Source organism: Aythya ferina (genome assembly GCF_964211825.1).
Source record: "Aythya ferina genome assembly, chromosome: Z".
Classification (NCBI taxonomy): Eukaryota; Metazoa; Chordata; class Aves; order Anseriformes; family Anatidae; genus Aythya; species Aythya ferina.
In genome coordinates this window covers 661,358-686,236 of record NC_140299.1, presented here as the reverse complement: position 1 = coordinate 686,236, position 24,879 = coordinate 661,358, and the positions used below count along the sequence as shown (strand labels likewise).

The window sequence follows — 24,879 nt, the reverse complement described above, 5'->3', positions numbered from 1 at the left end:
TTAGTTAAACTGTGGCAATTTACTTTGGCAGTAGATTTGTTCCCCATTCCTTTCCCTGCCCTGCCCATTCATGCTGCCAAGTGTCTGACTGTCCCTGCTCCAGCCCCTACCCCAATGGACGAGCAGTGTGGGGCTCCCCTGAGAGACCCCTGCAGCCCCCACAGCCCCCATAACCCCCCCAGCACCCCCCAGCACCCCCTAGTGCCCCATAGCACCCCGTAGCCCCCATAGCCCCCCACCCCACAGGGTTTGGCTCTGCTCCTCATCAGCTCTGGCCAGGGCAAGTGGCTTGATTTGCACAGACAAAGTGAAATCGCTTCGCTTTTGCGCTATAAAACAATTACCGAGCTTTTATACGCTGCTCTTATCAGCCTGTGTACGTCTTGTGCAGCAGGAAAAAAATAACAGCAATTTGGTTCTTAAAGCCACCGGCACGCGGCGGGCTGGGACACGGAGCCCGAGGCAGCGCGTGTATGGGGGGCTGGGGGTGTGGGGTCCTGCCTGCAGCCCCCAGGAGCACCGGCACCTCCCCACGCTGTGTGTGGGGCTGGACACACACCTATAGCTGGACACACACCTATAGCAGCCTGTGCCTATAGGCACCCTGCCCCAGCTGCCCCGGCCCTGCACAGGACAAGCTCGGCGCTACACGGGTGGCTTCTCGCCCAGCAGCTGGCTTTGAAAGCCCTGGGAGGATCCACGTGCACCAAGAGGAGAAATGGAGATAATAAATGAGGCCAATAACATGGGAAAAGCTCTCAGAAAGCCTGCAAAAATAGGCCTTGGGACTCAAACTGCCCTGAAATCCTCCCGAGGAAAGACGCTCAAACAATAAATAAAAGATGAAACGGATAAATTATGGCAGTAAACGATAACGTGACGAGACACAGAGCTTAGTGCCCTGAGCGGGCTGCGGGGAGCAGGGCTCCAGGCGCTCACCCTGCCCCGGGGGTGCTGAGTGAGGGGCACGTTGGGGTGCTGGTGGCGGGGCACGGAGCTGCCAAGGGGTCAGGGCTGCCCGCAGGAGGCAATTTGGGGCTGCTGGGGGCCGGCAGGGGTCTGGCTGCTGGCAGCACCGCGGTGCTGGGGATGCACCCGGAGCCCACGGGTGCAGAGGTTGGTGAGGCCAGCACAGGGCACCTCCTGCGAGGGCAGGGAGGAAGGAGAAGCTCTCCTGGAAACCCAACGGATGAGGGAAACACAGCTCAGGGCCGGGGCTGCAGGAATCTGTCTCCTCGCCTTGTTCAGCGAGGGACTGGCCAGAGGAGAGGGCAGGGAGCTCTGCAGCGATGCTGATCCAGGGGCTAAGGTCGTGCCCAGGCTGGACTTTACCAGCAGACATTGCAGGGGGAAGGCGTGGGGACTAATTGATGAGGAATTATCATCACAGCGGCTGTGTCATCCGCAGGGCTGAACTTTGGGCTGGCGGCGAGGCAAAGCTGTTAAAGAGTTGGTGGCGGTGCTTCGGACGGGCTGAGGATTTATGCTCTGGAGGAGCAGCTCTATCTGTCATCTGTGAAAAGCCTCATTTACAGAGAGACAACATGAGAAAAGGCAATCAGCCTGAAACCTGCTAAGCTGTGAATTTATAAGGGCTCTGCAGGGAGGGGGGCTGCGGGTGCACGGCAGCCTGCGTGGGCAGCAGCGTGCTGCAGGGGGACGCCGCTGCCCCTCGGCCCCCCCGAGCTCCAAGAGGAAAAAATGCACTTGGGAGGTGGCTGCACAGCTCCTGAGCCTCGGAGATGCCAGCCGGACCTCTGCCTCCTCTGGTGGAGGGCTGGCAGCCACAGAGACATCTCCTCAGGCCACCCGTGGCCACCCCGCTGCCCTGGGGCTGCCCTGGCAGCAACAAGTCCTGGGGGAGCCCCCAGGGCCCCGGTCACAGCCCGGCGCGAGGCGCAGCCGACCCGCTCTCGGGGTCGTCGCGGTGTTTTTGCCTATGTGAATATCTGCTGGTGCTGAATTATTAAAGTTGCGCAGCCACCTCCATTAGCAGAGCTCACACTCATCCCGTCGCCCAGGTGCTCCCGTGATGGAGCTCCCTATAAAAACACTGACTGAAGGATGGATAGCTAACACCCTCATTTTTGCTGCATTTTTCTCCCCCGTGGAGGATGAGCTTCAGTTACTCCCATCCATCTAATTCTTTCAAGTCATCTTCATTCTGCAATTTCCCCTCACCCCGAAAAGAGTAAAAAATCGATCCATTCCTTTCCAATTTCAGACCGGGAGAGGGAAGGCGCCCGGCGAGAGGCAGAGGATGCTGCTGCCACTCTCCCACCGCCCCGCAGCCCTCCCGCGCTGCCCGTCAGCGGCGTGTGCATGTGGAGGGCCGGGGCTATCGATCCTCCTGCGGACAGCGGGCAGCCTGCCCCCACGCTCTGACCTTCGGCTCACCCCCCCATGGCAAAACCTGCATGTTTCACCTTGCTGCGGGACAAAAGGAGCAGGTTCCTCGCTGCAGCAGGTGCCAGCACTCCCTGCATGCATGGCAGCGTGCCCGTGACAGGGGGCTGCCAGAGCCACTTGTCCTTCTCCATCCTGCCCTTGTTTCTGCATCCCGGGGACACTCCTGCCTCTCCTTGTGGCACACGAAGGGCATGTGGAGCAGCACGAGGCACAGCCTGAAGCAGAGCCCGAGCAAAACATGTAGGGCAGCGGGGCTTTGCAGTGCCTCGATGGTGACCCGATGTGTGGTGCCATGCATGGAGGCCAGGGTGAGCGCAAGGAGAAGGCAGTGCCGGGGAGGGAGCAGACGAGCAGGCTGAAAGAGGGGGGACAAAGCCAGAAACCTGTCAGCAGGAGACATGGAGCATGCCTTGTCCAGCAAAGTCATTCAGCCTCCAGCAGCGGGCACGCAGTGTGCCACGGGACGGAGCAAGGGCTGGGGGAGCGTGCCAGAGCTGCTGCTCCCTGCTCCCAGCAAAGTGTGCCCGGTTTCAGCTGCTCTGCGCAGTTTTTGCGTTGGATAGCATGGGCATTGTTTGCTTTGGCATATTGCATGACATACATTTTTCAGATGGTTAACAAAATAAAAGTCAAATATACACCAGAGTAACATTCTGGAGGTAAATGTCTTTGCCACAGCACAGTTACTCCTGCGCTGGATTTATGCTGTAATACATCACTATTGTACCCCGTGCCATGGCTGACAACAAATATGATTTTAGGTGTCATGCAGCAGGCATTTAATTATTGGAGACATGGACTTAATGGTATTTGTGTCACAGGAGCGAACGGTACAGATGTGTCTCGACTCAAGGAGACTGAAAAGCCTGCTGCCAAGCAGCCTCTCCTGATAATAGGTAATTTTACAAAAACGGTTAAATGAATCAGATTCAAACGAGATCTGCTTTTTTCATCTGATCAATAGGTCTGAAAGAAACAATGCCAAATATCATGAATTATTGTACAGCGCTGATGACTGTCAGGACAATGGGGATAGCAAAGACAAATACACACCTTTTCCTCTGTTATTGCTTTAAGCCTTTTATTATCATTATTATGGGTGATTAAAAATCCCATTAATCAGATGCTAAACAGATTAAGTTCTATGAATTAATTTTCTGGAAATAACTAAGACAAACATTCTGTGCAGAGCTCATTTAATGAAATAGAAGCTGTTTATCTGCAAAATTAGGGCTTGTGCATATCTGAGGGTTCAGCTGGAAAAATGCACTACCTCGTGGGCACGGGCAGCCGCTCGGGCTGGAGAAGCCACATATTTTTTACCCATTCTAAGTAAAAGAAAGATCTTGCTCTAAGTAATTTATGATTCATTACACAAATAGCTCATTAGCTAGGACCAGAAAATAAAATTACGGTCATTTAAGGAATAATTCCTTGATTTAGTATTTAAGAAAGGGAGGCCGCGTGACAGCAGCGTGTGTCGTCCGCCTGGAGCCGCAGTGGGGCTGCAGGGGAAGGACGGGGCGCGGGGGCACCGGCGGGGCTGCAGTGGGTATGGGGCCGTGGGACGGGGCTCCGGAGCTGTCCCCACGCAGTGCCCGGTGGCAGCACCAGCCACGGCTCAAAGTCCTCCCACCGGCGGGGCTCGCCGTGCCACCAAACCCTGAACGGCTCCTTCGTGTCACCTTTGCACTTGGCTGCGTTATCACGCCGCCATAAATAATTTGTGAGAAGCCGAGGCTGATAATAGGTAATGTTTTAATGGCAGGGGCACATCTCTATCTGGGTGAAGTTTGGCCTGCTGCTCCCAGCTGGGAACAGGAAGGTGTGGAAGGGCTGAGAGCTGCTGGAGACCCCGGCACCTGCTGCCTCCTCAGGACCCGCACGGAGCCACCGGTGCCAGGGCCGAGGTCCCCACAGGGCCAGGCCCCTCGCCGACAGCCCCTGTGCTGATCCGAGCTCCCTCATGCTGTTGGCACAGCGGGCTGTCGGCAACGGGAGGACTTGGCAGAGGAAAGCTCTAAGACAAACTGTTTTCTTAGAAGCAATTTCGTAATGACGTTATTGCTCGTTATCACGGATGACCGCTGGCTCACTCCTCACACCTCGCCCAGCTCCCCGTGTGCCTGCCTCCAGGGGCCCGGCACCAGGCACCCGCTGGCCGGGAGCAAGCAGCTCGTGGGGTGCTCTGACACGGGCGTCTTCTCCTGGTGTGCCCACCGGGCACGGATCTGGGCTGCTCGGGGCTGGGGCCGGCCTCAGAAGCTGAGGTTTGCCTGAATAATGACGCTGTCTCCAGGCTGAGGTCTGCAAGGAGCAGTCTCATCAGATTAAATCGCTCAGCAGTCAGGATTCAGGCGCTGAAGCCCACTGCCTTCAACAGCGGTGAGCACTGAAGGCTGTCCGAGGATTTTCTTGGTTCGTCTGCAGCTCCACTCCTGCACTATCACATCCTCAACACCCTCCCCTGCCACTGGGCTGCGAGGTGCACGGGCATGGCTCTGCTCCTGTCCCTGCCATGCCTGAAATGATCCCGCTACCAGCAGGGCTGACCCCATCCCCGGCGTGGGGAACAGCCCCAATGCCCAAGGCAAGTCACTGGTTCCTAAGCACTGCCTGTGTGAGAGAAAGGAAGCACCGAAGGAGCTCCTAAATCCAGTACCCGAGCCTTAAAGCACTGCCAGGGGGAAGCGTTCATTTATAGCCCTCCCCAGAAATTGCCTATTGAATGACTGGTTCTGGTGCCTCTTGAAATAAATCGGCGTATTTGTTATTGTTGTTGAAAGCCCTGTATTTGGCCTTTTTAAGTCATTTGATCAGGGAGTAGGGAGAATATTTTAGCAGCAAAGAAGGCACTGACAATCAGGAGAGGTAGGAATAATCCAATCTTCCTCGTGAACGAGGGCAAGGGTCCGCCTCGGAGGTCAGAGCTCCCTTAGCACAATTAGAACTTTAATTAATGGAATTGGCTGAGGCTCCGCCAGCGGAGGCAGCACATCTGGCCCTGCCCAGCAGAGGAGCAGGCGGGGAGCAGCCTCGGCAGCCCCGCGGCGTCTCTCGGAGCCTCGCTGCAGCCCCAGCAGCGGAGCTGGCCCAGGTCCACAGCGAGCGGGGCGACTCTCGGCATGTCGTGCTGCTCAGACATGCTGTCTGCGATTAATACTGCCGAACTGCCTCCTGATTCCTAAATTATGTATTCCTCCCTTTCAGCATCGTGCGTTTTCGTGCAGGGTTAATTATTTTCCATCATTCCGCCTTTACTAACAGCCGTCTTCATTAAGGGCCCGAGTTCCGCTCTCATTTCTGCCTGGCGGATCCTAATGAAATCAATGGAGCCACATGGGTGTAAATGGGAAAGGGATGGTGACCATCTACATCAAACTAAAATGTGCCCCTCTCCTGCTGATTAATGCACAAAATTAAAGCAAGGCAAATGCTCCAACTCCTGGCTAAATGTCCCTGCGTGAATTAATGCAAAAAAAAAACAGTCTGGGTGGCTCCTCAGGTTCGCTTCCCAAACCTGTGGGCACCTTGCTTTAGGGTCGGGAATCCCACAAGGGGAAAAACCAGGTGAGAACCCTACTGAGGCCCACGCTTGCCTCATCCACAAGGCTCAGCACAAGGGCCAGGAGCCCCGTGCCCTCCCGCACTGCTCTCCGGTCCTGCTGGCCGCTGTCTCGTGGGCTGGCAGCAGAAGGGCTGATCTCGAACTCTTCTTCCCCTGCTTGCATTTCCTGACGGCCACTATTAGAGCAGTCCGAGGTACCCCTGCAGCGGAGGCTCCAATAAGTGGATCTGCATGCAATATTCATGGAGCACTTCAGAATAGTTACAGATCCATCATGCCTGTCAGCAGGACGGCGCGCACCCCTGACGCTGCGCTGAGGCACCTCCTTGGACCGGGGCCCTGGGGTGGCCGCGCCGCCGTGCCGGGGGCTGCCGGGGGACACGGGCACCGTGCAGCCTCTGATGGCACCGAGTGCACCGGGACACTGCCACAGCCTGTCCCACTGGCACCCGCGTTGATCCTGAGCCGGCAGTGCCCCGCACGATGCTGAGGGGGCCGGCGTGGGCCCAGGGCCCCCTCCGTGGCACAGGCTTGTTTACCAGCTCAGCCGCCTGGCCGGCACCGCGCCGCAGCTCCAAAACCAATCTCATCCCCCCAGATTAATTTTTACACAATCATTCCGGAGGCTGTGATAATCACTCCATAAAAAAATGAAGAGATTTGGGATTTTTTTTCAATGCGGGGGATTAGGCTTAAATACAAGTAATCTGCAGGAAGCTCAGCTGCATGCACACCACTAATCGCTCCGTTACTCTTCCCAGCCCCAGCCCCTTCATTAGTATTTTCTGTAGCAGAGATGTTTGTCCTCGGGGAGGTCAGGGCAGCGCCAGCGGTCGGTCACGTCCCTGAGGGCCACGTCCAGGGGCTGGGATGCCGAGTTTGTCCCTGCAGGCTGAGGGCAGCGTCCACGGGGCAGCAGCGAGCGGCTCAGCACATCGCTGCAGGATGCTGGGGGCTGCCCCTCGCCCTGCCCGGGGACCACCAGCACAGTTTGCTGGGGGCAGGAGCAGCCGTTAGTGTGGGATCCTGGAGCCTCTCGTAAATTCCTGGTGGCTTAGCCAGGAGAAGTGTGAGCGTGGCTGCAGGAGCCGGCAGTGTCCCCAGACCCAGTGTCCTTGTCCCCCTGTGGTGCTGTGGCACTGGGCTGCGGGTGGTGTGAGGGAAGTCCCGTGCTTGTGCTGGTGCTGAGGCATCCTCAGCATGTTCGTGAGTGTCCCCAGGGCATTTGTGCTTCCTCGTGTGCCTCCCACCTCCCACGGCTCGTACAGCCCTGCTTAATGGACCTTTGTCGTGCATTTACATCAAAAGTGAGTGGAGGAGGTGGCCGCATGCACGACGCTTTCTCTCTTTTGGCCCTTCAAGATTATTTCTTTCTTCTGCCATCATTGCCTGCTGAGGCTTTGGGCTGAATTCACTGACGGTACCAGTGGATGATGGTACCGTGGGCCAGCCCTGGCTGGGGGCTTTGCTGCACTGAGCAGATGCTTGGGACCAGGAGAAGCGGGAGGTCAGAGGCTAAAAGAAAATGCCGTGTGTAGTGAAGTCAGGAGATGCGTGCCCTTTGTGCCCAGCAAGTGCTTTTTGCAAATGTAATTAAAATAATTGTTTATCTGGGACTGTTCTGACCACAGGTATAAGGATACAGCGCCAGGTTTAAAAAAAAATAATAACTTAAGCACTTAGAAAAGGGCTCAAGCAAGCTTTGGGTACTTATGTTGAAAATAATTGTCCAAGGAAACCCAATTCAGCAGCCACCTAACCTGAAAGCACTTACGCACACTTGGGCAGACGTTCAACAAAGCATTTAGATACCCGAGGCGCTGCATCAGCAGAAAAACCGGGGCCTTCGTTCAAGAGAGTGACTCAGGGAAAGCGGAGCTGCCCTGCTGCTGAGATGGCCTGGGTGCCGCTGGGCCCGGCCAGGTGCCACCGGGACCAGCCTGGTGCCACCGGGTCCGGACTGGTGCTACTGGGACCAGCCTGGTGCCACCTGGATGGCAGGGTGCACGTCCCTGCCCTTGCCCTCCCCGTCGCAGCACCCGCGTGCTTTTTGTGGCCACTCAATGGCACTCCTTGCTCGTGTCCTTGGTGGCTGCCACTGCCCATGGCTCATGGTTTGTGCAGTGCCCCACCAGGCACAGGCTCCTGCAAGGTGCCCACCACGTCTCAGGCACGTGTCCCGCTGCTGTCCCAGCCACGCGCTCACACCTCGGTGTCCCCCAGGCCCCCAGCTGCTGGTGCCGTCCCCTTTGCAGCTCTGCTCGCAGCGAGTTTCTGCCTTTGTTGGCTGCTGCAAATGTTTTAGGAGCGAGGGACTCCGGGAGAGAGGCTTTTATTAATACAGCCCCGTGATTGGAGTCGCAGGTGGCTCTCTCTTTACCTCCTTCCCCAGGGAACAGATTTTCAGTGCAAGTGGAGATGCTACAAACCAGCAGCGAAAGCTGAACGCAGCCGAGGAAGGAGAATGCTTCTGATAATAAATTCATAGAGCTTCACACACCAGCAGGCTAGCAAGCACTTGTTTTTAAAGAGACTTTAAAACTATTTTGGGTGCAGTCAGTCAGACCAGGATGCCCTCACTGCTTGGAGACCCTACGCATGGGCTTCAAAGAAGGGAAGGAGACAGAAAAACAGCTCTGAAAAGGTTCATTTCAGCGGGTGCAAATCTTCAAAGCACAACTTTCCTGTAGAGTTAAAAAGACCATGTCCCATTTGTATGAATAAGTCAAAAAGGGGGAACCGTTCCTAAGTGCACGCTCAACCCGATGGGTATTTCCCCTGTCGGACATGAAAGCAGATCGATGCTCCTGCTTTCTTTTATGTAGCGTATCTGCATTTCTGCTCCACTGATACATCAGCTCTTGTCTTCTCTGACTGCTTGAATCCTTGTCCCTGTTTCACACACATTTCTCCTCTTCTGCAGTCTTCCCTAGCATCAGGAAGAATCCTGCCATGTGCCTCTGTTGGATATTGTTTCCTTACTGGCAACAAAGCACTTATTGACAGCGTTTGGCTGCAGAGATTTTGGTTTTTCATTATCAGAAACCGGTCTGGAGGAATATTCCACCCGTGGGCTGCCGTGAAGCTCAGCTCTTTCTGTCAGCCCCACCGCAGGGCCTCCAGGAGCTCTGCCAGGAGCCGGTGGGTGCAGGCTCGTGGCAGCCCCAAGCACACGCGTGCTGTGTGTGGAGAGGCCTTTTGCCATCCACTCTGCGGTTATTTTATGCCATGTGGCAGGGTGGTCTCCAAAATCAGACGTTCCTTTCAGATCTGTGGTCCACGGGGACTGTCACCCAGCATCGCAAGAAGAAAAACACCCAACGCAAACATTTCCTGGGAATTTTCTACAAAGTCTCACAGTTTTTGCAGAAAGCAGAGCTCCTTTTCCACCAGCTCCACAGCAAGAGGGGACAAGGGGAAGCATGAGCAGAGCCGCAGCGCTTGGAGCCAGCGTCCTGACTGCCCCACTTCTCCGGGGAGGAAGAATTTAATAGGAATTACAGCCAATCTTTGCACCAAATAAAAACATGTGCTTGCTGTAGCTTGAGAAGGGGGCATTAACAGCTGAATTAGCAGTGGCAGATGAACACGTTACCACCAAGCACTGTAAAGAAGAGATCCCTCCCTGGTCATGGAGTGCTGCTGCAAATGAGATGTCACCGTGCCTTTCACGGCGTTAATTACATCGCTTCCCTGTGTCCAAACACGGAAAAAGAAGAGGGAGCCAGGCTCTTCCCGCCAGCAACAGGTCAAGGAGCAATGGGCACAAATCAAAATATGAGAAATTGCACCCAAACGTGTGTTTGTGAGGGAGGTCAGGCACAGAGCAGGTTGTGCTGGGCTGCGGAGCCTCCATCCTAGGAGAGGTTCAAAGCCCAGCTGGATGCATCCTGGCCGTGGCTCTGGCTGCCCTGGCTGGGGCAGGGGCAGGACCCGACCACCTCAGAGCTATCTCCAACCTCACTGACTGCCCACATCCATCTGGCCCATCACGAAGGCATGTATTAGCTAAAACACCTCTTGGTATTCCTGATAGAGCAGCAGATAGTCATAAATGTCTGGTAGATTAAGGGTAAGGAGGTTCCCCCATCACATTTACGATGATCAACCTCATGTGTTCAAACTGCAGCTCAGCTTAGCTGGAATTCGGCTCTGCGTCTGGTGCCAGAGCTGGCACATCACTGCTGCACAGCTAGAACCTGTCTTTTTTCCCTAGCATAAAACCAACCTCCTACTAACGTCGGGATTTATTCCACTTCTGATGGGATTTTAGGCCCTGTAACACATTTTCCAGTGATGCAGCTGACCCAGGTGCAGCCTGCCTCCTCCTTTGGGGCAAGGATTACCCCCAAACGCGAGGAGGTCTCCTCTGCCTGCACGTCCTGCATGTGCTGGGGAAGTGCCCTGAGCCGGGGCTGCCCCGCCAGGCACTGTCTGTCTGTCTGTCCGAGCAGCGGGGAGCTCTGTCTGTCCTGCCGCTCGAGCCACCGTACCAAAGCTGCAGGCAGAAGGGGTTTTATAGGGAAGGCATATTCCTCCTTGGAGACTTGAAATCTAATCAAAACAGTAATTCCTACAAATTTCCTGCTGTATGCCACCGCTGTATTTTCTAGCAAGCACACTCACTTACGGACAGGTATTTATCAGCAGCCAACGACTCGCTGCGGCCCTGGACACCAGCACTTTCACAGAACCAGGGTCATTTGGGTGGGAACAGACCTCTCGGATCCCCAGGCTGAGGCTGGTGGAAAGCAGTGGCAATGCTGAAGCACGAGGCACATCTTCCTCTGCCCCCTTTCTTTAGCACAGCTTGCAAAACACCCTGTGAATAATGAAAACACCAGCTTGCCAACCCACTGCCTCTTTCAAAGGTGCTCACAAAAAATCAGCCACCTAATTGAGGAGAAATTCTCGCGGCTCAGGAAGGCAGCTCCTTGTACCTGGGCCTCCCCACTCCTCTCGCGCAGCAGCCCTCAGGCAAGCCGGGATTCTGTGTCAATTACAGGAAAATCAATGAAGATACTGTTCAGGACTCCTCTTCACCATTCAGTGCGGATGATATCCTTCACTTTCTAGCACTGATTCATTTACTTTCAGCCTCTCTAGGGGCTCCTGACATATTGCTATCTCTGAAGAATCTGAAGCAAAAACTGCCTTTGTTTCTCCTGCAACGTGCTCGCGTGCACAGCACCCTGGGACCGCTGCGCGGCCCCGCCAGGGCTGGGGCCAGGGAAACGGGTCAGAACGGAGCACTTTTAGACAGGCTTTTTAAGTATTTCTTGCCGACGCACCTCTCGGCCACCCTCTCCGGTGTCCCCTGCACAGAGGCCGGGTGGGATCAGGGCGCACCATGAGCCAGCAGGGGCCTGGCACACCGCCACCGCCCTGTCCTGCCCGCAGCGCTGCGCCCTGCTCCCCTCTGCGCCCCACATTGCCCTCAGCCCTCCTGCAGCACACCCGGTGCCGTGCAGCGTCTCGGGACAAGGTTCGGCTGCATCTCAGGCCGCAGCCCCTCTGCTCCTCCAGCTGCACGCCTGCGCCCCAAAAGAAAGGACGTGAGGACTGCGTAGTCCTACCCCTAGGAGCTTGCATCCAGCCCCAACACGCGTGGCCAGAAACCACGTAAGACTTAATGCTAGACATTACAGAATTGATTTCCAAAGTATCTAACTGTAAAAAGTTGTAGGTGCTATGTCCTGAGCACACTGGGTGGACGTGCCGAAGCTGAGGACAGCACGCACCGTGGGGACAGCAGCAGAGGAGCTGATCGGAAACCATGTGAAGAGCCATGCAAGAAAGCTGCCTGCTGTATATCAAAGCAGCATTATTTCCTCAATTTGCATCCTCTTCCCTCTCTGCCGAAGCCACAAGGATCCCAGGGCAATGGGATGCAGTCCTCCGGGCCATACTCAGGCCAAATTCCCAGTGAAGGCTGAAGAACCATGCTGTGACGTAAAACCCAGCCCTGCAAGCTCCTCATGTTCCACCTCTTCAAAGCGAGCCTCATGCATGGGGAGCTTGTAGGATATAGCCCAGAGCAAGGATGGTGCTACAAAGACAATATTTATTATTTATAAGGCACTTCTATGAACTCAGGGCTCAGAGGCAGAGCTGTCTATGGGGGTGAGCTTCATAAGGAAAAAGAAATGTAGCTTGAAGAAACACGGCAAGTACTGCAGCATGCACAAGTTGTGTTCGTAGGAGACCAACGCTCCTCGGTTTGCAGAAGTGGGGCTCTCCCGGAGTTCACGTGAAGGTTGCTGGGTCATTTACGGGCCAGTTAATTGCAGCCATGGCTCTTGTAGGTCGCACCGTGGCCCAAACTCCTTGGTTTTAGAAAGCAAGGGGTCTTTGGGTGCGTTTTGCAGCACCGAGGCTGAGAGGCAGACCCCACAGCGCTGTACTGGCCATCTGCAGCCCCCGGCAGCCCCCGGCCCTCCTGCCAGGGGGACACCGTGGGGCTGGGGGCACTGTGGGGCTGGGGACACCGCGGGTTTGGGGACACCGCAGGTTTGCAGGGTGCAGCCCAAAGCACAGCCGGGAGCCGTTGGCAGAGGGGGCACGGGGCCGAGGAACGGTCCGGGGGGGGAGCCCCGATCCCAAAGGGCACCGGGGGCTCCGCGGGGCCGGGCCGGGCACCCCGGGGCCGTCGGGGGCAGCCGTCGGGGCGCACCCCCGGGGCTGCCGGAGGGAAGCGGGGCCGGGGGGCGCCGGGCGGGGCGGCGGGGGGGGCCCGGCGGCGCTCGGGGCTGCGGGAGCCGGGCCTTGGGCTTGCGGCTGCCATTTCAGCGCCGCCGCTCGCTCGCTCCCTCCATTTTCTCGGCGGTGCCGGCCCCGTCCCCGCCGCCGGGCCGAGCCCGCCGCCCCCGCGCCCGCCGCCCCCCCCCATGCAGCCCCGCGGCGCCCCCCCCGCACACGCCCAGCCGCGGGGCCGCCTCCCGGCATGAGGAGCTGCAAGATGGTGCGGGTGGCCAGCGTGCTGGGGCTGGTGATGCTGAGCATCGCGCTGCTCATCCTCTCCCTCATCAGCTACGTCTCGCTCAAGAAGGACAACATCTTCGGCGCGCCCCGCGCCGCCGGCCCGGGGGGGCCCCGCATGTACATGTTCCACGCGGGATTCAGGTGAGGCCAGCCTGGGGGGGGGGCACAGCCTGGGGGCGGGGGCCCTCCCTCCCGTCCCACCCGTCCCACCCGTCCCACCCCCGGCACCCCCGCGCCCGCTCCCCGCCGCCCGCAGCCGGTGCCGGGGGAGCCGCGGCGCTGCTCGGCGGAGCCCCGCGGGAAGGCCCCGGGAAGGCCCCGCGGCCCCGGCCCGGCCCCGCCGCCGCTCCCCCGCAGCCCGGGGACCCCCGGCACGGCCCGGCCCCGGCCCCGCCATCCCCGGGGCTGCGGGAGGCGGGCGGCGACCCCGGACCGCGGGGCTCCCGGGCCGGGCGTGGGATCCTCGGTGCATCGGGGGGGCTGCAGGGTGGGCAGCGGCTCGGCACGGCTCGGCTCGGCACGGTGCAGCTCGGCTCGGCTCGGCACGGTGCATCCCGGCGCAATTGGGCACGGCCCGGCCCGGCCCGGCCCGTCGGGGAGCGGCGCGGAGCAGCCGGCGCTGTCCGTGGTGCTGCCCCCGGCTCGGGCTCGGCTGGAGACGGGGCACGGCCTGCGTGTGCCCCTGGGTGTGCCCTGGGTTTGTGCCCCTGGGTTTGTGCCCCTGGGTGTGCGCCCCTGGGTGTGCGCCCCTGGGTGTGCGCCTCTGGGTGTGCACCCCATGCCCGTGCCCCTGTGCTCGTGCCCCCGTGCCCGTGTGGGTCCGTGCTCTCCCTTGCAGGTCGCAGTTCGCGCTGAAGTTCCTGGACCCCTCGTTCGTGCCCATCACGAACTCCCTGAGCCACGAGCTGCAGGAGAAGCCCTCCAAGTGGGTGTTCAACCGGACCGCCTTCGCGCACCAGAGGTGAGCGCTCGGCGCCCGCTCGCCCCCTCTCACCTTCCCTGAGGTTATCCCCTTCCCCCGAGGGGGTAAGAAAATGCAGCCTGGGGCTGCTAAATACTCCGAGTTCTGAGTAATTCGCCAGCCGTGAGAAACAAAGGCTGAATCAGAGCATTTCGCAAGATGGTTACTGTTATCGTGGAGGAATTGATTATCTCAGAGCAGGACACCAAGCTGCAACACGCATCCTTTTACCAAACGGAACATGACCCAGTTTCCCAGAGTGCGAGAGAAATTGTCATTTATCAAGATAAATGGCTGGCTGCTTAAAACTCGAAACAAATCGGCCTGTAGCAGCCACCAAGTGCCACGTTCACTGAGGGCAGAGCACGCCCAGCACAACTTCCCAGCCGCCAGCAGCTCTGAGCAAGTGCAGTGCGGCTCTGCCTCCTGCCACCGTGCCAGCTGGCCGGGTGGGCTGGGGGCAGCTCGGGGGGCCACCAAGCCCGGACCCCCCTGAGATGCCCTCACGGCACATTGGCTTCTGCCTCCCATCACAGGGTGCGCTGACTTTCACGGCCTCGTGGCAATAGAAGGAGTTTCTCGGTTCCTTAAGCTGCCTCAAAGCTGCCCTGTGCTTCACGTGGAGCAAAATGGGCTTTTCTTTTCCCCACCGTGATGTGAAATCAGTGATGTCTGCCCAGCCTCTGGTATTTATTGGCCTTACTGCAGTATTTATATACAGCAGGGAAGTTAAGGAAAACAGCATCCCATAGCCATTTAAGATAGCTACTGCCATCTTGGCTCTGGCTGTGTCTTGATGAATGCCTGCTGGTTTGGGGCCGCACCGTGACTGTTCACATATCCCACCCAGGAAATGTGAAGCCAGGTCCCTCAGCCCTGCAGAGTGGGGCACCGCAGCCCTGCAGCACCAGCTGCACATTCACATCTCCAGTCCTGGGGCAGCACTGCTGCGGGCACAGCAGGCTGGCGATGAACTTTCAGCGCTGCCAAAAGCTGCCCACCGCCCATCAGGAGCCCCAGAGGAGCCCCAGAGGAGCTGTGGGCATCCGAGAGGCGATGGCACTTTGCCTGCCCCATCCCTTCCCTGGGATCTCCCCGGCTGGTGTAGCAGTGCCCCCCCGTAGTGTGGCTTCATTCCTGGCACCACCAGCTCATTCTTAATAAATAACTCAGTGTCACCCCTCTGCTGGTTTTAGCTAATGCCTCAGGATCTGCCTCTGCATTTGTCTGCCAGCCATAACCCATAATTAGGGTACCCAGTGGGACTCCATTAATGCTTAGACATTGGAGGATGCGAGCTGGAAGAAAGGTTGTTTGTTTTCCATAAACATGAGCAAATAAAGTGGTATTGGTTTTCTAATTTTATGCCCTGCTAGGGAAATTCCTGAGCAGGGTTGGTTTTGTTTGTTTTTTTAAGTGTTCCTAATAACCCTTGCAAAGATGCTGGCGTGCTTGCTCAAAAAAGACATTAAGGAATTATGTTTACATAAAGGGAGACAGTGACTGTCACTTGTTTTGTGACTCAAAGCTCCTTAATGGGAACACAAGAAATACTTGTATTTAAAAAATCAGCTACGTGTCTGTTAATTCAGCTGGACTTCTTGGTTTTGCTTCAAATGCGTCACGGCAAACACAATATCCATCATTACCAGAGATCCGTGGTCCAGAACCGAGTGAAATGTGTGCAGAGAACAGCAGCAGCAGCAAACTCTTCCGCCAGGCATGTCGCAGCACAAACAGAAATGTGTTTCGCCCTACGCTTCAGGAAGGTGAACGTGGGAAGTGTGTGCTGTTACTTACATTCCTCACACTTATGTGGCGAATCCGAGGTTTTAGTCCTGACACTATCGCCGCAGACACGGACACATCCTTAGCTGGCATCAGTCAGGACAGGCCAGTAAAGCCAAGCAGAGCACGGGGTGAGCAGCCAGCTCCCTCGTTCCTATTTATGTATATTAATTTTAAAGCCATTGCAACACATTGCTCAGGAAACTGCTTTGCTGCATTAAAAAAAAAAAAATCCATCTGGAAGTAAATCTCTCTACCACAGAAAAGGGGGAAGTATAACTCAATGGTTTCTTTTGTCTTTCTGTTTTATTTTAGGCAAGAAATCCTTCAGCATGTCGATGTCATAAAAAATTTTTCTTTGACCAAGAATAGTGTCCGGATCGGACAGCTGATGCATTATGATTATTCCAGCCACAAGTACGTTTTTTCTATTAGCAATAACTTCAGATCGCTGCTTCCAGACGTTTCTCCGATCCTCAATAAGCATTACAACATTTGTGCCGTGGTTGGAAACAGCGGAATCCTGACCGGGAGTCAGTGCGGACAAGAAATAGATAAATCTGATTTTGTTTTTCGTTGCAATTTTGCTCCGACTGAGGCATTCCAGAAAGATGTTGGAAGGAAAACCAATCTCACAACCTTCAACCCCAGCATCCTGGAGAAGTATTACAACAATCTTTTGACCATTCAGGATCGCAACAACTTCTTTTTAAGTCTCAAAAAGCTCGACGGAGCCATTCTGTGGATCCCGGCTTTCTTCTTCCACACATCAGCAACAGTCACAAGAACACTGGTTGACTTCTTTGTTGAGCACAGAGGGCAACTAAAGGTCCAGTTGGCTTGGCCAGGAAATATAATGCAACATGTTAACAGGTGTGTGTTTTTCTTTCACATTTAACTTGTCAAAATACATATTTCTCTCTATATAAACACAACTGCATTTATTTTTCTGTTCACGACTAACCTGATGGGCCCTGTCTGGCAAGTCAGGGCCCGGTACCGTCTGCTTTCAGAGCAAACGCACTTTTGTTATTGCTTCAGAGAGTGCTTCAATTATTTCTGTAGGGATTTGTACTGAGGCACATCTGAGGTGGGCTGGTGGAGCGCACAGGGTGTGCTCTGCCATGGGCTCTGCTCCTGCCGGGGCTTCGCAGAGACAGAAGGAGTACGGAGGAGTTGAGTGAGATTCTGCATGAGAAAAGCACCGCTTATAGAAGAACTTGCTCTTCCCAGCTAGCAACTGGGGATGCTAACAGATATCTGCAGAGAGATCCAAGCAAATCTGTACTGATTTATACAAGGAAAATGTGGCGCATGCGACCAGGAGCCCATGAATCTACCTTTCTGGATAAGGCACTGCTTTTCCAGGTTAAAAAATAAGAAGACATGTGGAAGGGGATCACAGAAGAGAATCAGGCTGGTAATAAGGCAGTTCTGCAGTCCTGTTCATGACAGACTGACCGGAACAGCAATCTTTAGCTTGCTTGGGTTAACAGCTGTGAGCACCGATGGTCTCCATGCAGCAGCATTTTTGACAGTCTCCATGCAGTAATTTTTTCTTTTTTTCTTACAGCAAACCCATGGCATTATGTGTACCCTATACTAACATGCCTTTGTGTTTTTTTTCACAGATACTGGAAAAACAAACACCTGTCACCCAAGCGGCTGAGCACAGGTATTCTCATGTATACGCTTGCTTCTGCCATATGCGAAGAGATTCACTTGTACGGATTCTGGCCGTTCGGGTTCGACCCCAACACGAGGGAAGACCTCCCATACCACTACTATGATAAGAAAGGAACAAAGTTCACAACCAAGTGGCAGGAGTCCCACCAGCTGCCTGCAGAGTTCCAGCTGCTCTACAGGATGCACGGTGAAGGACTGGCCAAACTGACCTTGTCGCATTGTGCCTAAGAACCTAATCTTGAAGTGCCAAATGATTGTCTAAAAAGTGCCCAAATCTGAGTTAAACATTCTTCAGATACAATTCTAAAAAAAAATAATAATAATAATACCCACCCTAAAATATTTTCCATAATATAAAGATGCTTTTTAATCACCCTTGTCACTGTTCATCAAAGGGTTTAAGCATATTTAGCAGTGCAGAAGCATTTATCAAATTCTGTGGATGCTATTCATGCAGCAGCACAGCAAAGTTGAAATATTTTGCATTTATATATACGCTATGAAGTATGTTTTAAAATCTTTTCCTATTTCAGCATTCCACTAAATGCCTCTAAACATCTTAAGTCAATTGTTCCTTTCAGATTAGAATTAGGAGTGCTAATTTTAAAAGGTATCGCTTCTCTCGTATCCATTGCTATTAGTAGCTCAGCATCCGTCTAGTTGGCGTGGCTGACTGAAAAAGCCACCCAGAATCCCAGTGTATCATCACTGACGAGTTCTTCAGCGCGGATCCCAAATTTCCACAGCTTGCGTATTTTCATATTTACTGAATTTTACATTTTTTTAAGACCTCGCGGAGAAGGTGAAAATACGGCTTGTACTTTAGCTAGGCATTTGTATTACTCTTAGAATACTCCGGTGTTTTAAGGCAGTTGGGGCCACTCCCTACTCCAAATTAGACCGACTGAAACATTTTCATTCACATCTGTGTGACACTATTTGGTCTTTTAATTTTGGTTGCTGAATACCCAACGGGTGGCCGTAGGTCTCTGAGGAGTGTCCACTTCATGGAGGCGAGCCCCAGGGCGGCACCAGGCTGTGCGCCCCTCTCGAGGCCGCATCCTCGGTGTGAAGCACGTTTTGGGAGACGACGTCTCCTCGGCTGTGAGCACACGGAGCCTGTGCCCGTACCGCAGTGCAGGGAAGCGCCGGGGAGCCCACGCCTTGCAGTGCTCCACGCCGCTCAGTGGAGATGTGCCCGGGGGTCCCCATGGCCCGGCCCCACCAAGCACCCGCGAGGGTGAGCGGGTCGGGTGGGAGCCAGCCAGGCAGGCAGCGGAATGAAATCAGGACTTCCAAGTTGCTAAAAAATGGCTTTTAAAGGGAAGCGAGTGTAGCTGGAGCACAGGGAACAGGAAATACAATTACTGGATTTCCCCATTTACATCCCTAGGTCCACGGTCAGACAACTGAATTAGTGGCCTCGTTTTCCGGTCACAGTCGGTGCGGTCAAAGGGAGGCACAGCCTTTCAAGTACCTTTGAAAATCAGGCTGTTTGCAAAAAGGACAAATCTTAGGGTCACATATTTGAAAATCTTGGCCATGATGTCTCAGGATAAAGGAGCCTGTAAAGTAACTGTTTTTCTAATTAAAACGAGTATGCTTAAAAGTATTTTAACATTTTTATATTATTCTGTATGACGCTGAGAACTGACTATACACTGAAAGAAGATGCAAAAGACAATTTAAAATCATCCCTTAAGATTGCACCTTTTAGTTTTTCAGTGACTCCGTACCCACACGCAGACATAGGAAGAGGGCAGGGGGCTCCGGTAGCACACAAACTCGGAGCAACTGGGAGCATCACCCAGCCCACAGTGGTCAGAGGGGGGTCCCCTTCCCGGGGAAGCCCCGAGCCCCCAAACCAGCCCCTGGGCTGCCCAGCTCCCTCCCAGCCCAGTCTCATCCCCAGCCCCTCAATCTGCCTCCAGCCACAGCAGGCATCTCCTGTGCTTTGGGGGAAAAAGCCACCGCATCCGCCACACGACCAAATTCAGCTTATTCCAGCAAGGAGGGACTCCATCCCTCTGCACTGGCTGTGAATACGGAGAGCTATAAGACCCTTTTGAAAATCCCTTTTTCTTCCCTATTTCATTATCCAGCATTTTCCGGCTTTTCCTTTTGCAGTGGGCATTTAGAGCTGTGGAAGGGGCTTGGATGCTCTCTGGCATGGCATGCCGGCCTGCTGTCCACGAGTGACTTCAGACATGCTTGTGTAGAAACCTCCTGCCTGCGAAGTTCTCTTTCCCAGGGCGTAATTCTGCATCGGCCCTGCTGGCATCTCCGGCTTTCCTTGCTGTGGCAATCGTCCTGCGCTCCCCACTGTTCGTACAGCAGAGTGTGACTTCTAGCAGACATGATTATGGAGACATAGCTGTGTAGTAACGCTAGCGTGTTCTGCCATGTGGTGCCGTATGATTTATTATTAATATTGCCATTTATTATTTGTGTTGTAGTAGCAGGTGAGGGCCGCGGTCAGGGTGATGCAGAGCAGGACAGCCAGCCCTGCTATTCCCAGTGACGTGGGGTCCCCCGGTGCTGAGGGTGGCAGGATGGCACCCACGGGCATTCAGCCCTGCCCTGCTCGGTGTGGTGCCCAGGGGAATGCACTGGAGCACAGGAATGAGCCGAGGGGCCAGGCTGCCCCAGCCCAAAACGCTGCTGGCGGTGAGCAGGAGCAGGGAACACCCAGCCTAGCTGAGCCCGGCCACAAAGCCTTCTCCGGGTGCCAGAGCACAGCCTAAAACAGCAAAAGAGAAATGTCACGGGGAAGGAAGGGTTCTGCGCTAATTGCTAATGACGTGCAGCAACTAATCATCTCTGATATAATTTGCCGTGGAGCTGCACAGTGGATGCATGTTCGCTAGGGCAGGTGATTTGCTTTGCGGTCGGCGCGCAGCTGAGCGTGCGGCTCGGCCGGGAGCCCTGGGGAGCAAAGGGTCCCCCAAACCCCGTGGCCCGGCCTGTGACACCCACTGGCCACTGCTTAGTGGCAGGTATTTTAATGAAGGGGCAGGCTATCAGCTTCGTGTCAGGAGAGGTCATTTTTAATCAGCAAATCAAAGAAATATGAACAGTTATCATTCTATTTGCTTCAATGTGGAGGCCAATGCACTCTGTACGGTTTTCAGCTGCTGGCTCTCAATGGCAAAATTGCACTGGCAGGTCTTGCTTGGCTGCTGCGTGTTCTTTACATGACATAACTACTTTAAATTAGACGTACTCACAAGTAAATATCCATAGCCTAAACACACGTATTTCCATCTGTGTGCCTCCGGGGCTGTTTGTGCTGCAGGGAGCGCAGCCCGGCCGAGCCCTTGCTCTGGGGGCACCACACCAGCCCTGCGGGGAGGCTGCGGCTGCTGGGCAGGCGCACGGGACCCCCGGGGGTCCTGGCGGGGCTGGCGGCTGAACAGCAGAAGTGGTTCCCGTGGCTGAGCGAGGGGAGCGGCCGGGGGCAGCTCCTGCCCTGGCATTGCTGGGAGAGGGGCAGGGAAGGAGCAGCGGCACTGCCGGGGCCTCCGTCCGTCTGTCCTGGCAGCGCGTGGCTTCTGTCTGCTCAGAGCGACTGCTCTAGAGCACCCATGTTAGAAGATAATCGGTAAACTTAGAAGCTGAAACCAAAACCCTAAATAGCCCCAAGGCAGTTCTTTAAATTGTCATAGTTTATTTTTTTTTAAATGTAAACGACTTCCGTAACTGCAATAAAGCCAGGAAGACGCCCACACGTGCCATGCCTGTTCTCCCCACGGCTGCCGTCATTTCTGTGCTGGACTGTGGTGGAAAGCTGCCTTACACAGCACGGGCTTTGCTTGGCCTCCCTAATTTAGGCACCTCGTAGGTTTCTCCTGCTCGCAGTGAGGCCTGGCGCAAGGCAGAGGGGGGCCAGGGCACGGTGCCGCTGCGCGGGGACACAAAGAGGAGCCGAGTGCAGGGAAGGCAGCGTGGAAACGACTGCAAATATTCGGAAATGGGAGCACAGAAAAATTATTGACAAAGGGCCATATTATATCATTGATTTTTAAGCAAAACTCCCCATTGATTTTTCAGAACCACATTGAACATTTCAGAATCATTGATTTTAATGGGGAGTTCTGCCCCAAAATCAATGGCGCAATACAGCCCAAAGTAAATTGCTTCTTAGTATCAATATTTTTTGTCCGAGCTGTTGCAATGTGGAAAACCATCTTTAAAATGTGCATCTTTTGTTTCTGCCTGTTTCCTTAGATCTCTTTGAATTCCGCTCTTCTCAGAGACCAAAGGGGAAGGGCAGGCTGTGCGGGCGGCTCTGCTCCCCAGGAGGGTAAAGACCCTCCTGGTTCCTCAGGGCCAGGGCTGGGCTTCTTTCTCAAGCCCCTCTTTCAGGCTGGTTTTCCCGTAGAACCCCACGTTATGGGCTTGATCCTTAACCAAGGCAGAAAATGGCATTTTTGTTAAAAAAGCGAGCGTGCTCCTGCCTGGCTCGCAGCTGCAGGAAGATGCCAGCTGCAGCCCTGCGTCCTCAGGACAGCAAATCCCAGCTGCATCCCTTATTGTGCTGGCTAGACTCTTCCTTCGCTTTTGTTTGGCCCAAAATCTTCCTGTTGCTCTCAATCTAAATGAATTCATGACGGTTCAGGGAAAATATACACTATTACTGAATGTCTAGACAAGCAAATATAGCTAAATGAAAGTATGCGTAATGCAGTGTGATCAATACTCGTAAGTACAAAACATTTCAGTTTACCAAGTGGAGAGAAGGCCTCCAACTAGCTCCGGGGACAGCCGAGGGCGGGAACGGCAGGAGCAGGTGTACATAGGAATGGAGACACGCGTGTTACCTGCCCTCCTTCCATGCATCTTCCTTTTGTGTTTTAGTTGCTTGCATCTTTTCAGTGGGTGGTAGCAGGATACATTTAAAAAAAAAGGCGTTTTGGCTACCGGTTTTAGTTGTGGAGTATACCAAAAAGCAAGTAGTCGTGAAATATAACTCACTGGGAATGGAGGTTGCAAAAACAAATCGCTTAGGAAGCAGGTTTTCTGTAAATGAATGTGTCTTTATTCAAATGCCTGATGGAGTTGTTTTCGATAAAAAGATAAATATTAAAAAAAAAAAAAAAAAAAAAGAGAAAAAAAATGCCATAGTTGTACTAAAGGATTCATTATTTAATGGCCATACTAAAAGTATTATTTATTTTTAAATGGCTAATGTTCACAAGGGGCCAGAGTACACTCTCAGGTGAACGGCATGCGAAGCTGCACATGTTGTGAGATACGTTGCAAGCAGAACTGGCAGCGAGCCTTGCTCCCCCCGAAGGGTCTCTGTCGGCTTCAGAGCGATCAGGATCGGGCCCGCAGACTGACGCGTCTTGTACCAGATGTGGCCGCACATCTGAGGTTTGGATGTGGCCTGCACAGTGCGTTGTGCATGTAAATACGTCGTCACATTTGTGAGCAAGGAGCCTGGGTCTTTCTGTACAGGAGTAGCGCATACTCGTCGTGACCATAGTTTGTGGAGAAAAACGCGATGATTCATTTTGAATCTTCCAGCAATGTTATTGTTTGGTGTGAATGTGCCTGCAACATTGACTCATGTGCCAAAACACGATATTGAATGCATTGTTTTTAAATAAAATGTTTTATTGTGCATTGGAAGTCTGTAAAACTCAACCGCGTCCACTTCTTCCTTCCGCATTTTCTTAACTGCCTGCTGTCAATAATAATTAATGGCCTGAATTGGAGGGCTTTTCCGTGCCGTAGGCACACGCTGCAGAGCACCAGATCATCATTTTAATCAGCCCCCGTTCCGTATTGTACAGGATACACGGTGTGGCCGGACACACGCCCAGACAGATGATGTGACAGTGCCCCGAACGCTGCGCCCCAGCAGAAGAAGCGCGGCTCGGCGCAGCCCCCGCTGTGCTGCAGGCACGGGGCTAGGCAGGAGCCAGGCACCGGGGATGCGGGGTCTCGGCTCAAGCCCTCCGCTGCCGATCCCTCTCGAGATGCCCGTGACAGATGCTCAGTGGATGAAACGGCGTTTGCTTTTCTTGGCCTCGTGCCTGGCGTATGAATCTCCAGGAGGGATGCGCGGTGCTCGCTAGCACCCGATCTCGCCCGCACAGCCCCGCTGCCGTTATCCCCGGCCCTGCTGCACAGCCCCAGCTGGCAGCCCGGGTTCCCCATGCTGCTTCTGCATCAGGTGATTAGTGCAAATTACCCTTCAGGCTGGTGGATCACAGAATCACAGAGTTGTAGGGGTTGGAACAGACCTTGAGAGAGCACCAGGTCCGATGATTCATTTTCTGAGGTTCTTGTGCGAGCTCCAGGCATGTTTTATGCCGATGAAACTGATGGGAAATAACACCAAAAATGCCCCATCACAAATCCTCACTCAGGAGTAACTGGCCCATGGAAATACTTGTGTGGATGAACGCTGCCAAGCATCCATGCCTGTCTGTGGGGGACTGCAGCCCATGACATTAACCCTCAGCAGGTTCCCAGGCTGTGAAGGTGTCAGTGGGCAAAGCAAACGGTGCTGTCCCAGCACACCCCCAGCCCACAGAGCACACCCCCATGCCTGGACCACATCACAAGTCCACCCCGAATGCTAACCCCGTCCTCCAGCCGAGTGCTGTGTGTGACAGGCGTCCCCAGCAGCCCGTCCTGCCGGCTGGGAATGGAAATACTGAGCAGAGCCTGGCTAGGACAGACCCCTGCAGGACCCGATACCTCCTCCCACTCTGATGGCAAAGCAGCAATAGCTACCTCAGCTCCCTGCCAGCAGTTCTCCCTCCCCGCAGAGCCACAGAACAGCTCGCGCCTTGGGCTTCTGGCCATGAACTCACGAAGTTTTACTTCTGAGCTCCCTCGCTAGCTCTTTCATTTGTGCCTCAGGCTCAGATACTCTTCTTACATTTTATGTGCTGCTCTTACATTCATCCTTGGTCACCTGACTACTCACCACTCGCTTGCTTTTCAGGATTTTAGGGTCTGTGATTAAAGCCCCCAGCCAGTGTGGTGAGGTCAGGAGGCCGAGGGGACCACACAGTACGCAGGGGAAGCTCCTTGACTTCTGGTTCCCCTGTGTCAGCGGGCATTTGGGGCAGATGCACGCCTACCGGATTCCAGCCAGGGCTCAGAACCGCTCGGCCTCCTCGCAGCGTGGATCTGGAGCCCCGAGAGCTGTCGTTGTGCTGTGTCAGAGCCGATCGATCGCTTCTCCTCTATTTCTGCATGGTGGCCACTTTCCAGGCCAAGAGAGGACTTGCGGCTTGCCTCGACCCTGCTTGGGTTCCCTGTCGGCTCCTTGAAAGGAGCTTTGCCCTGGGCTTTTCAGCAGCGCTCACCTGGATTCCCAGTGCCACGTTTCCCCAGCTGGAAGGGGCTGTAACAGGCACCGGCTCAGCCAGCAGCATGGCACGTGTGGCACATGTGGCACATGCAGGGACCCCACATCACGGCCACCCCTCCAGCAGGAGCAGCATGACTTAGGGGCTGCGCTGCT

The 24,879-nt window shown here is 54.7% G+C and overlaps 1 protein-coding gene across 1 annotated transcript; it reads left to right on the top strand.

The window, feature by feature from the left end:
• Positions 1-12,851: 12,851 nt before the first annotated feature.
• On the top strand, positions 12,852-20,339 carry LOC311427790 (alpha-N-acetylneuraminate alpha-2,8-sialyltransferase ST8SIA3). Its single transcript, XM_084505361.1, has 4 exons — positions 12,852-13,099; positions 13,797-13,919; positions 16,023-16,580; positions 17,339-20,339. Exons 1-4 carry the CDS (start codon positions 12,921-12,923, stop codon positions 17,619-17,621), a joined length of 1,143 nt encoding a protein of 380 aa, XP_084361487.1. The 5' UTR covers positions 12,852-12,920; the 3' UTR covers positions 17,622-20,339.
• The last annotated feature ends 4,540 nt before the right edge of the window (positions 20,340-24,879 follow it).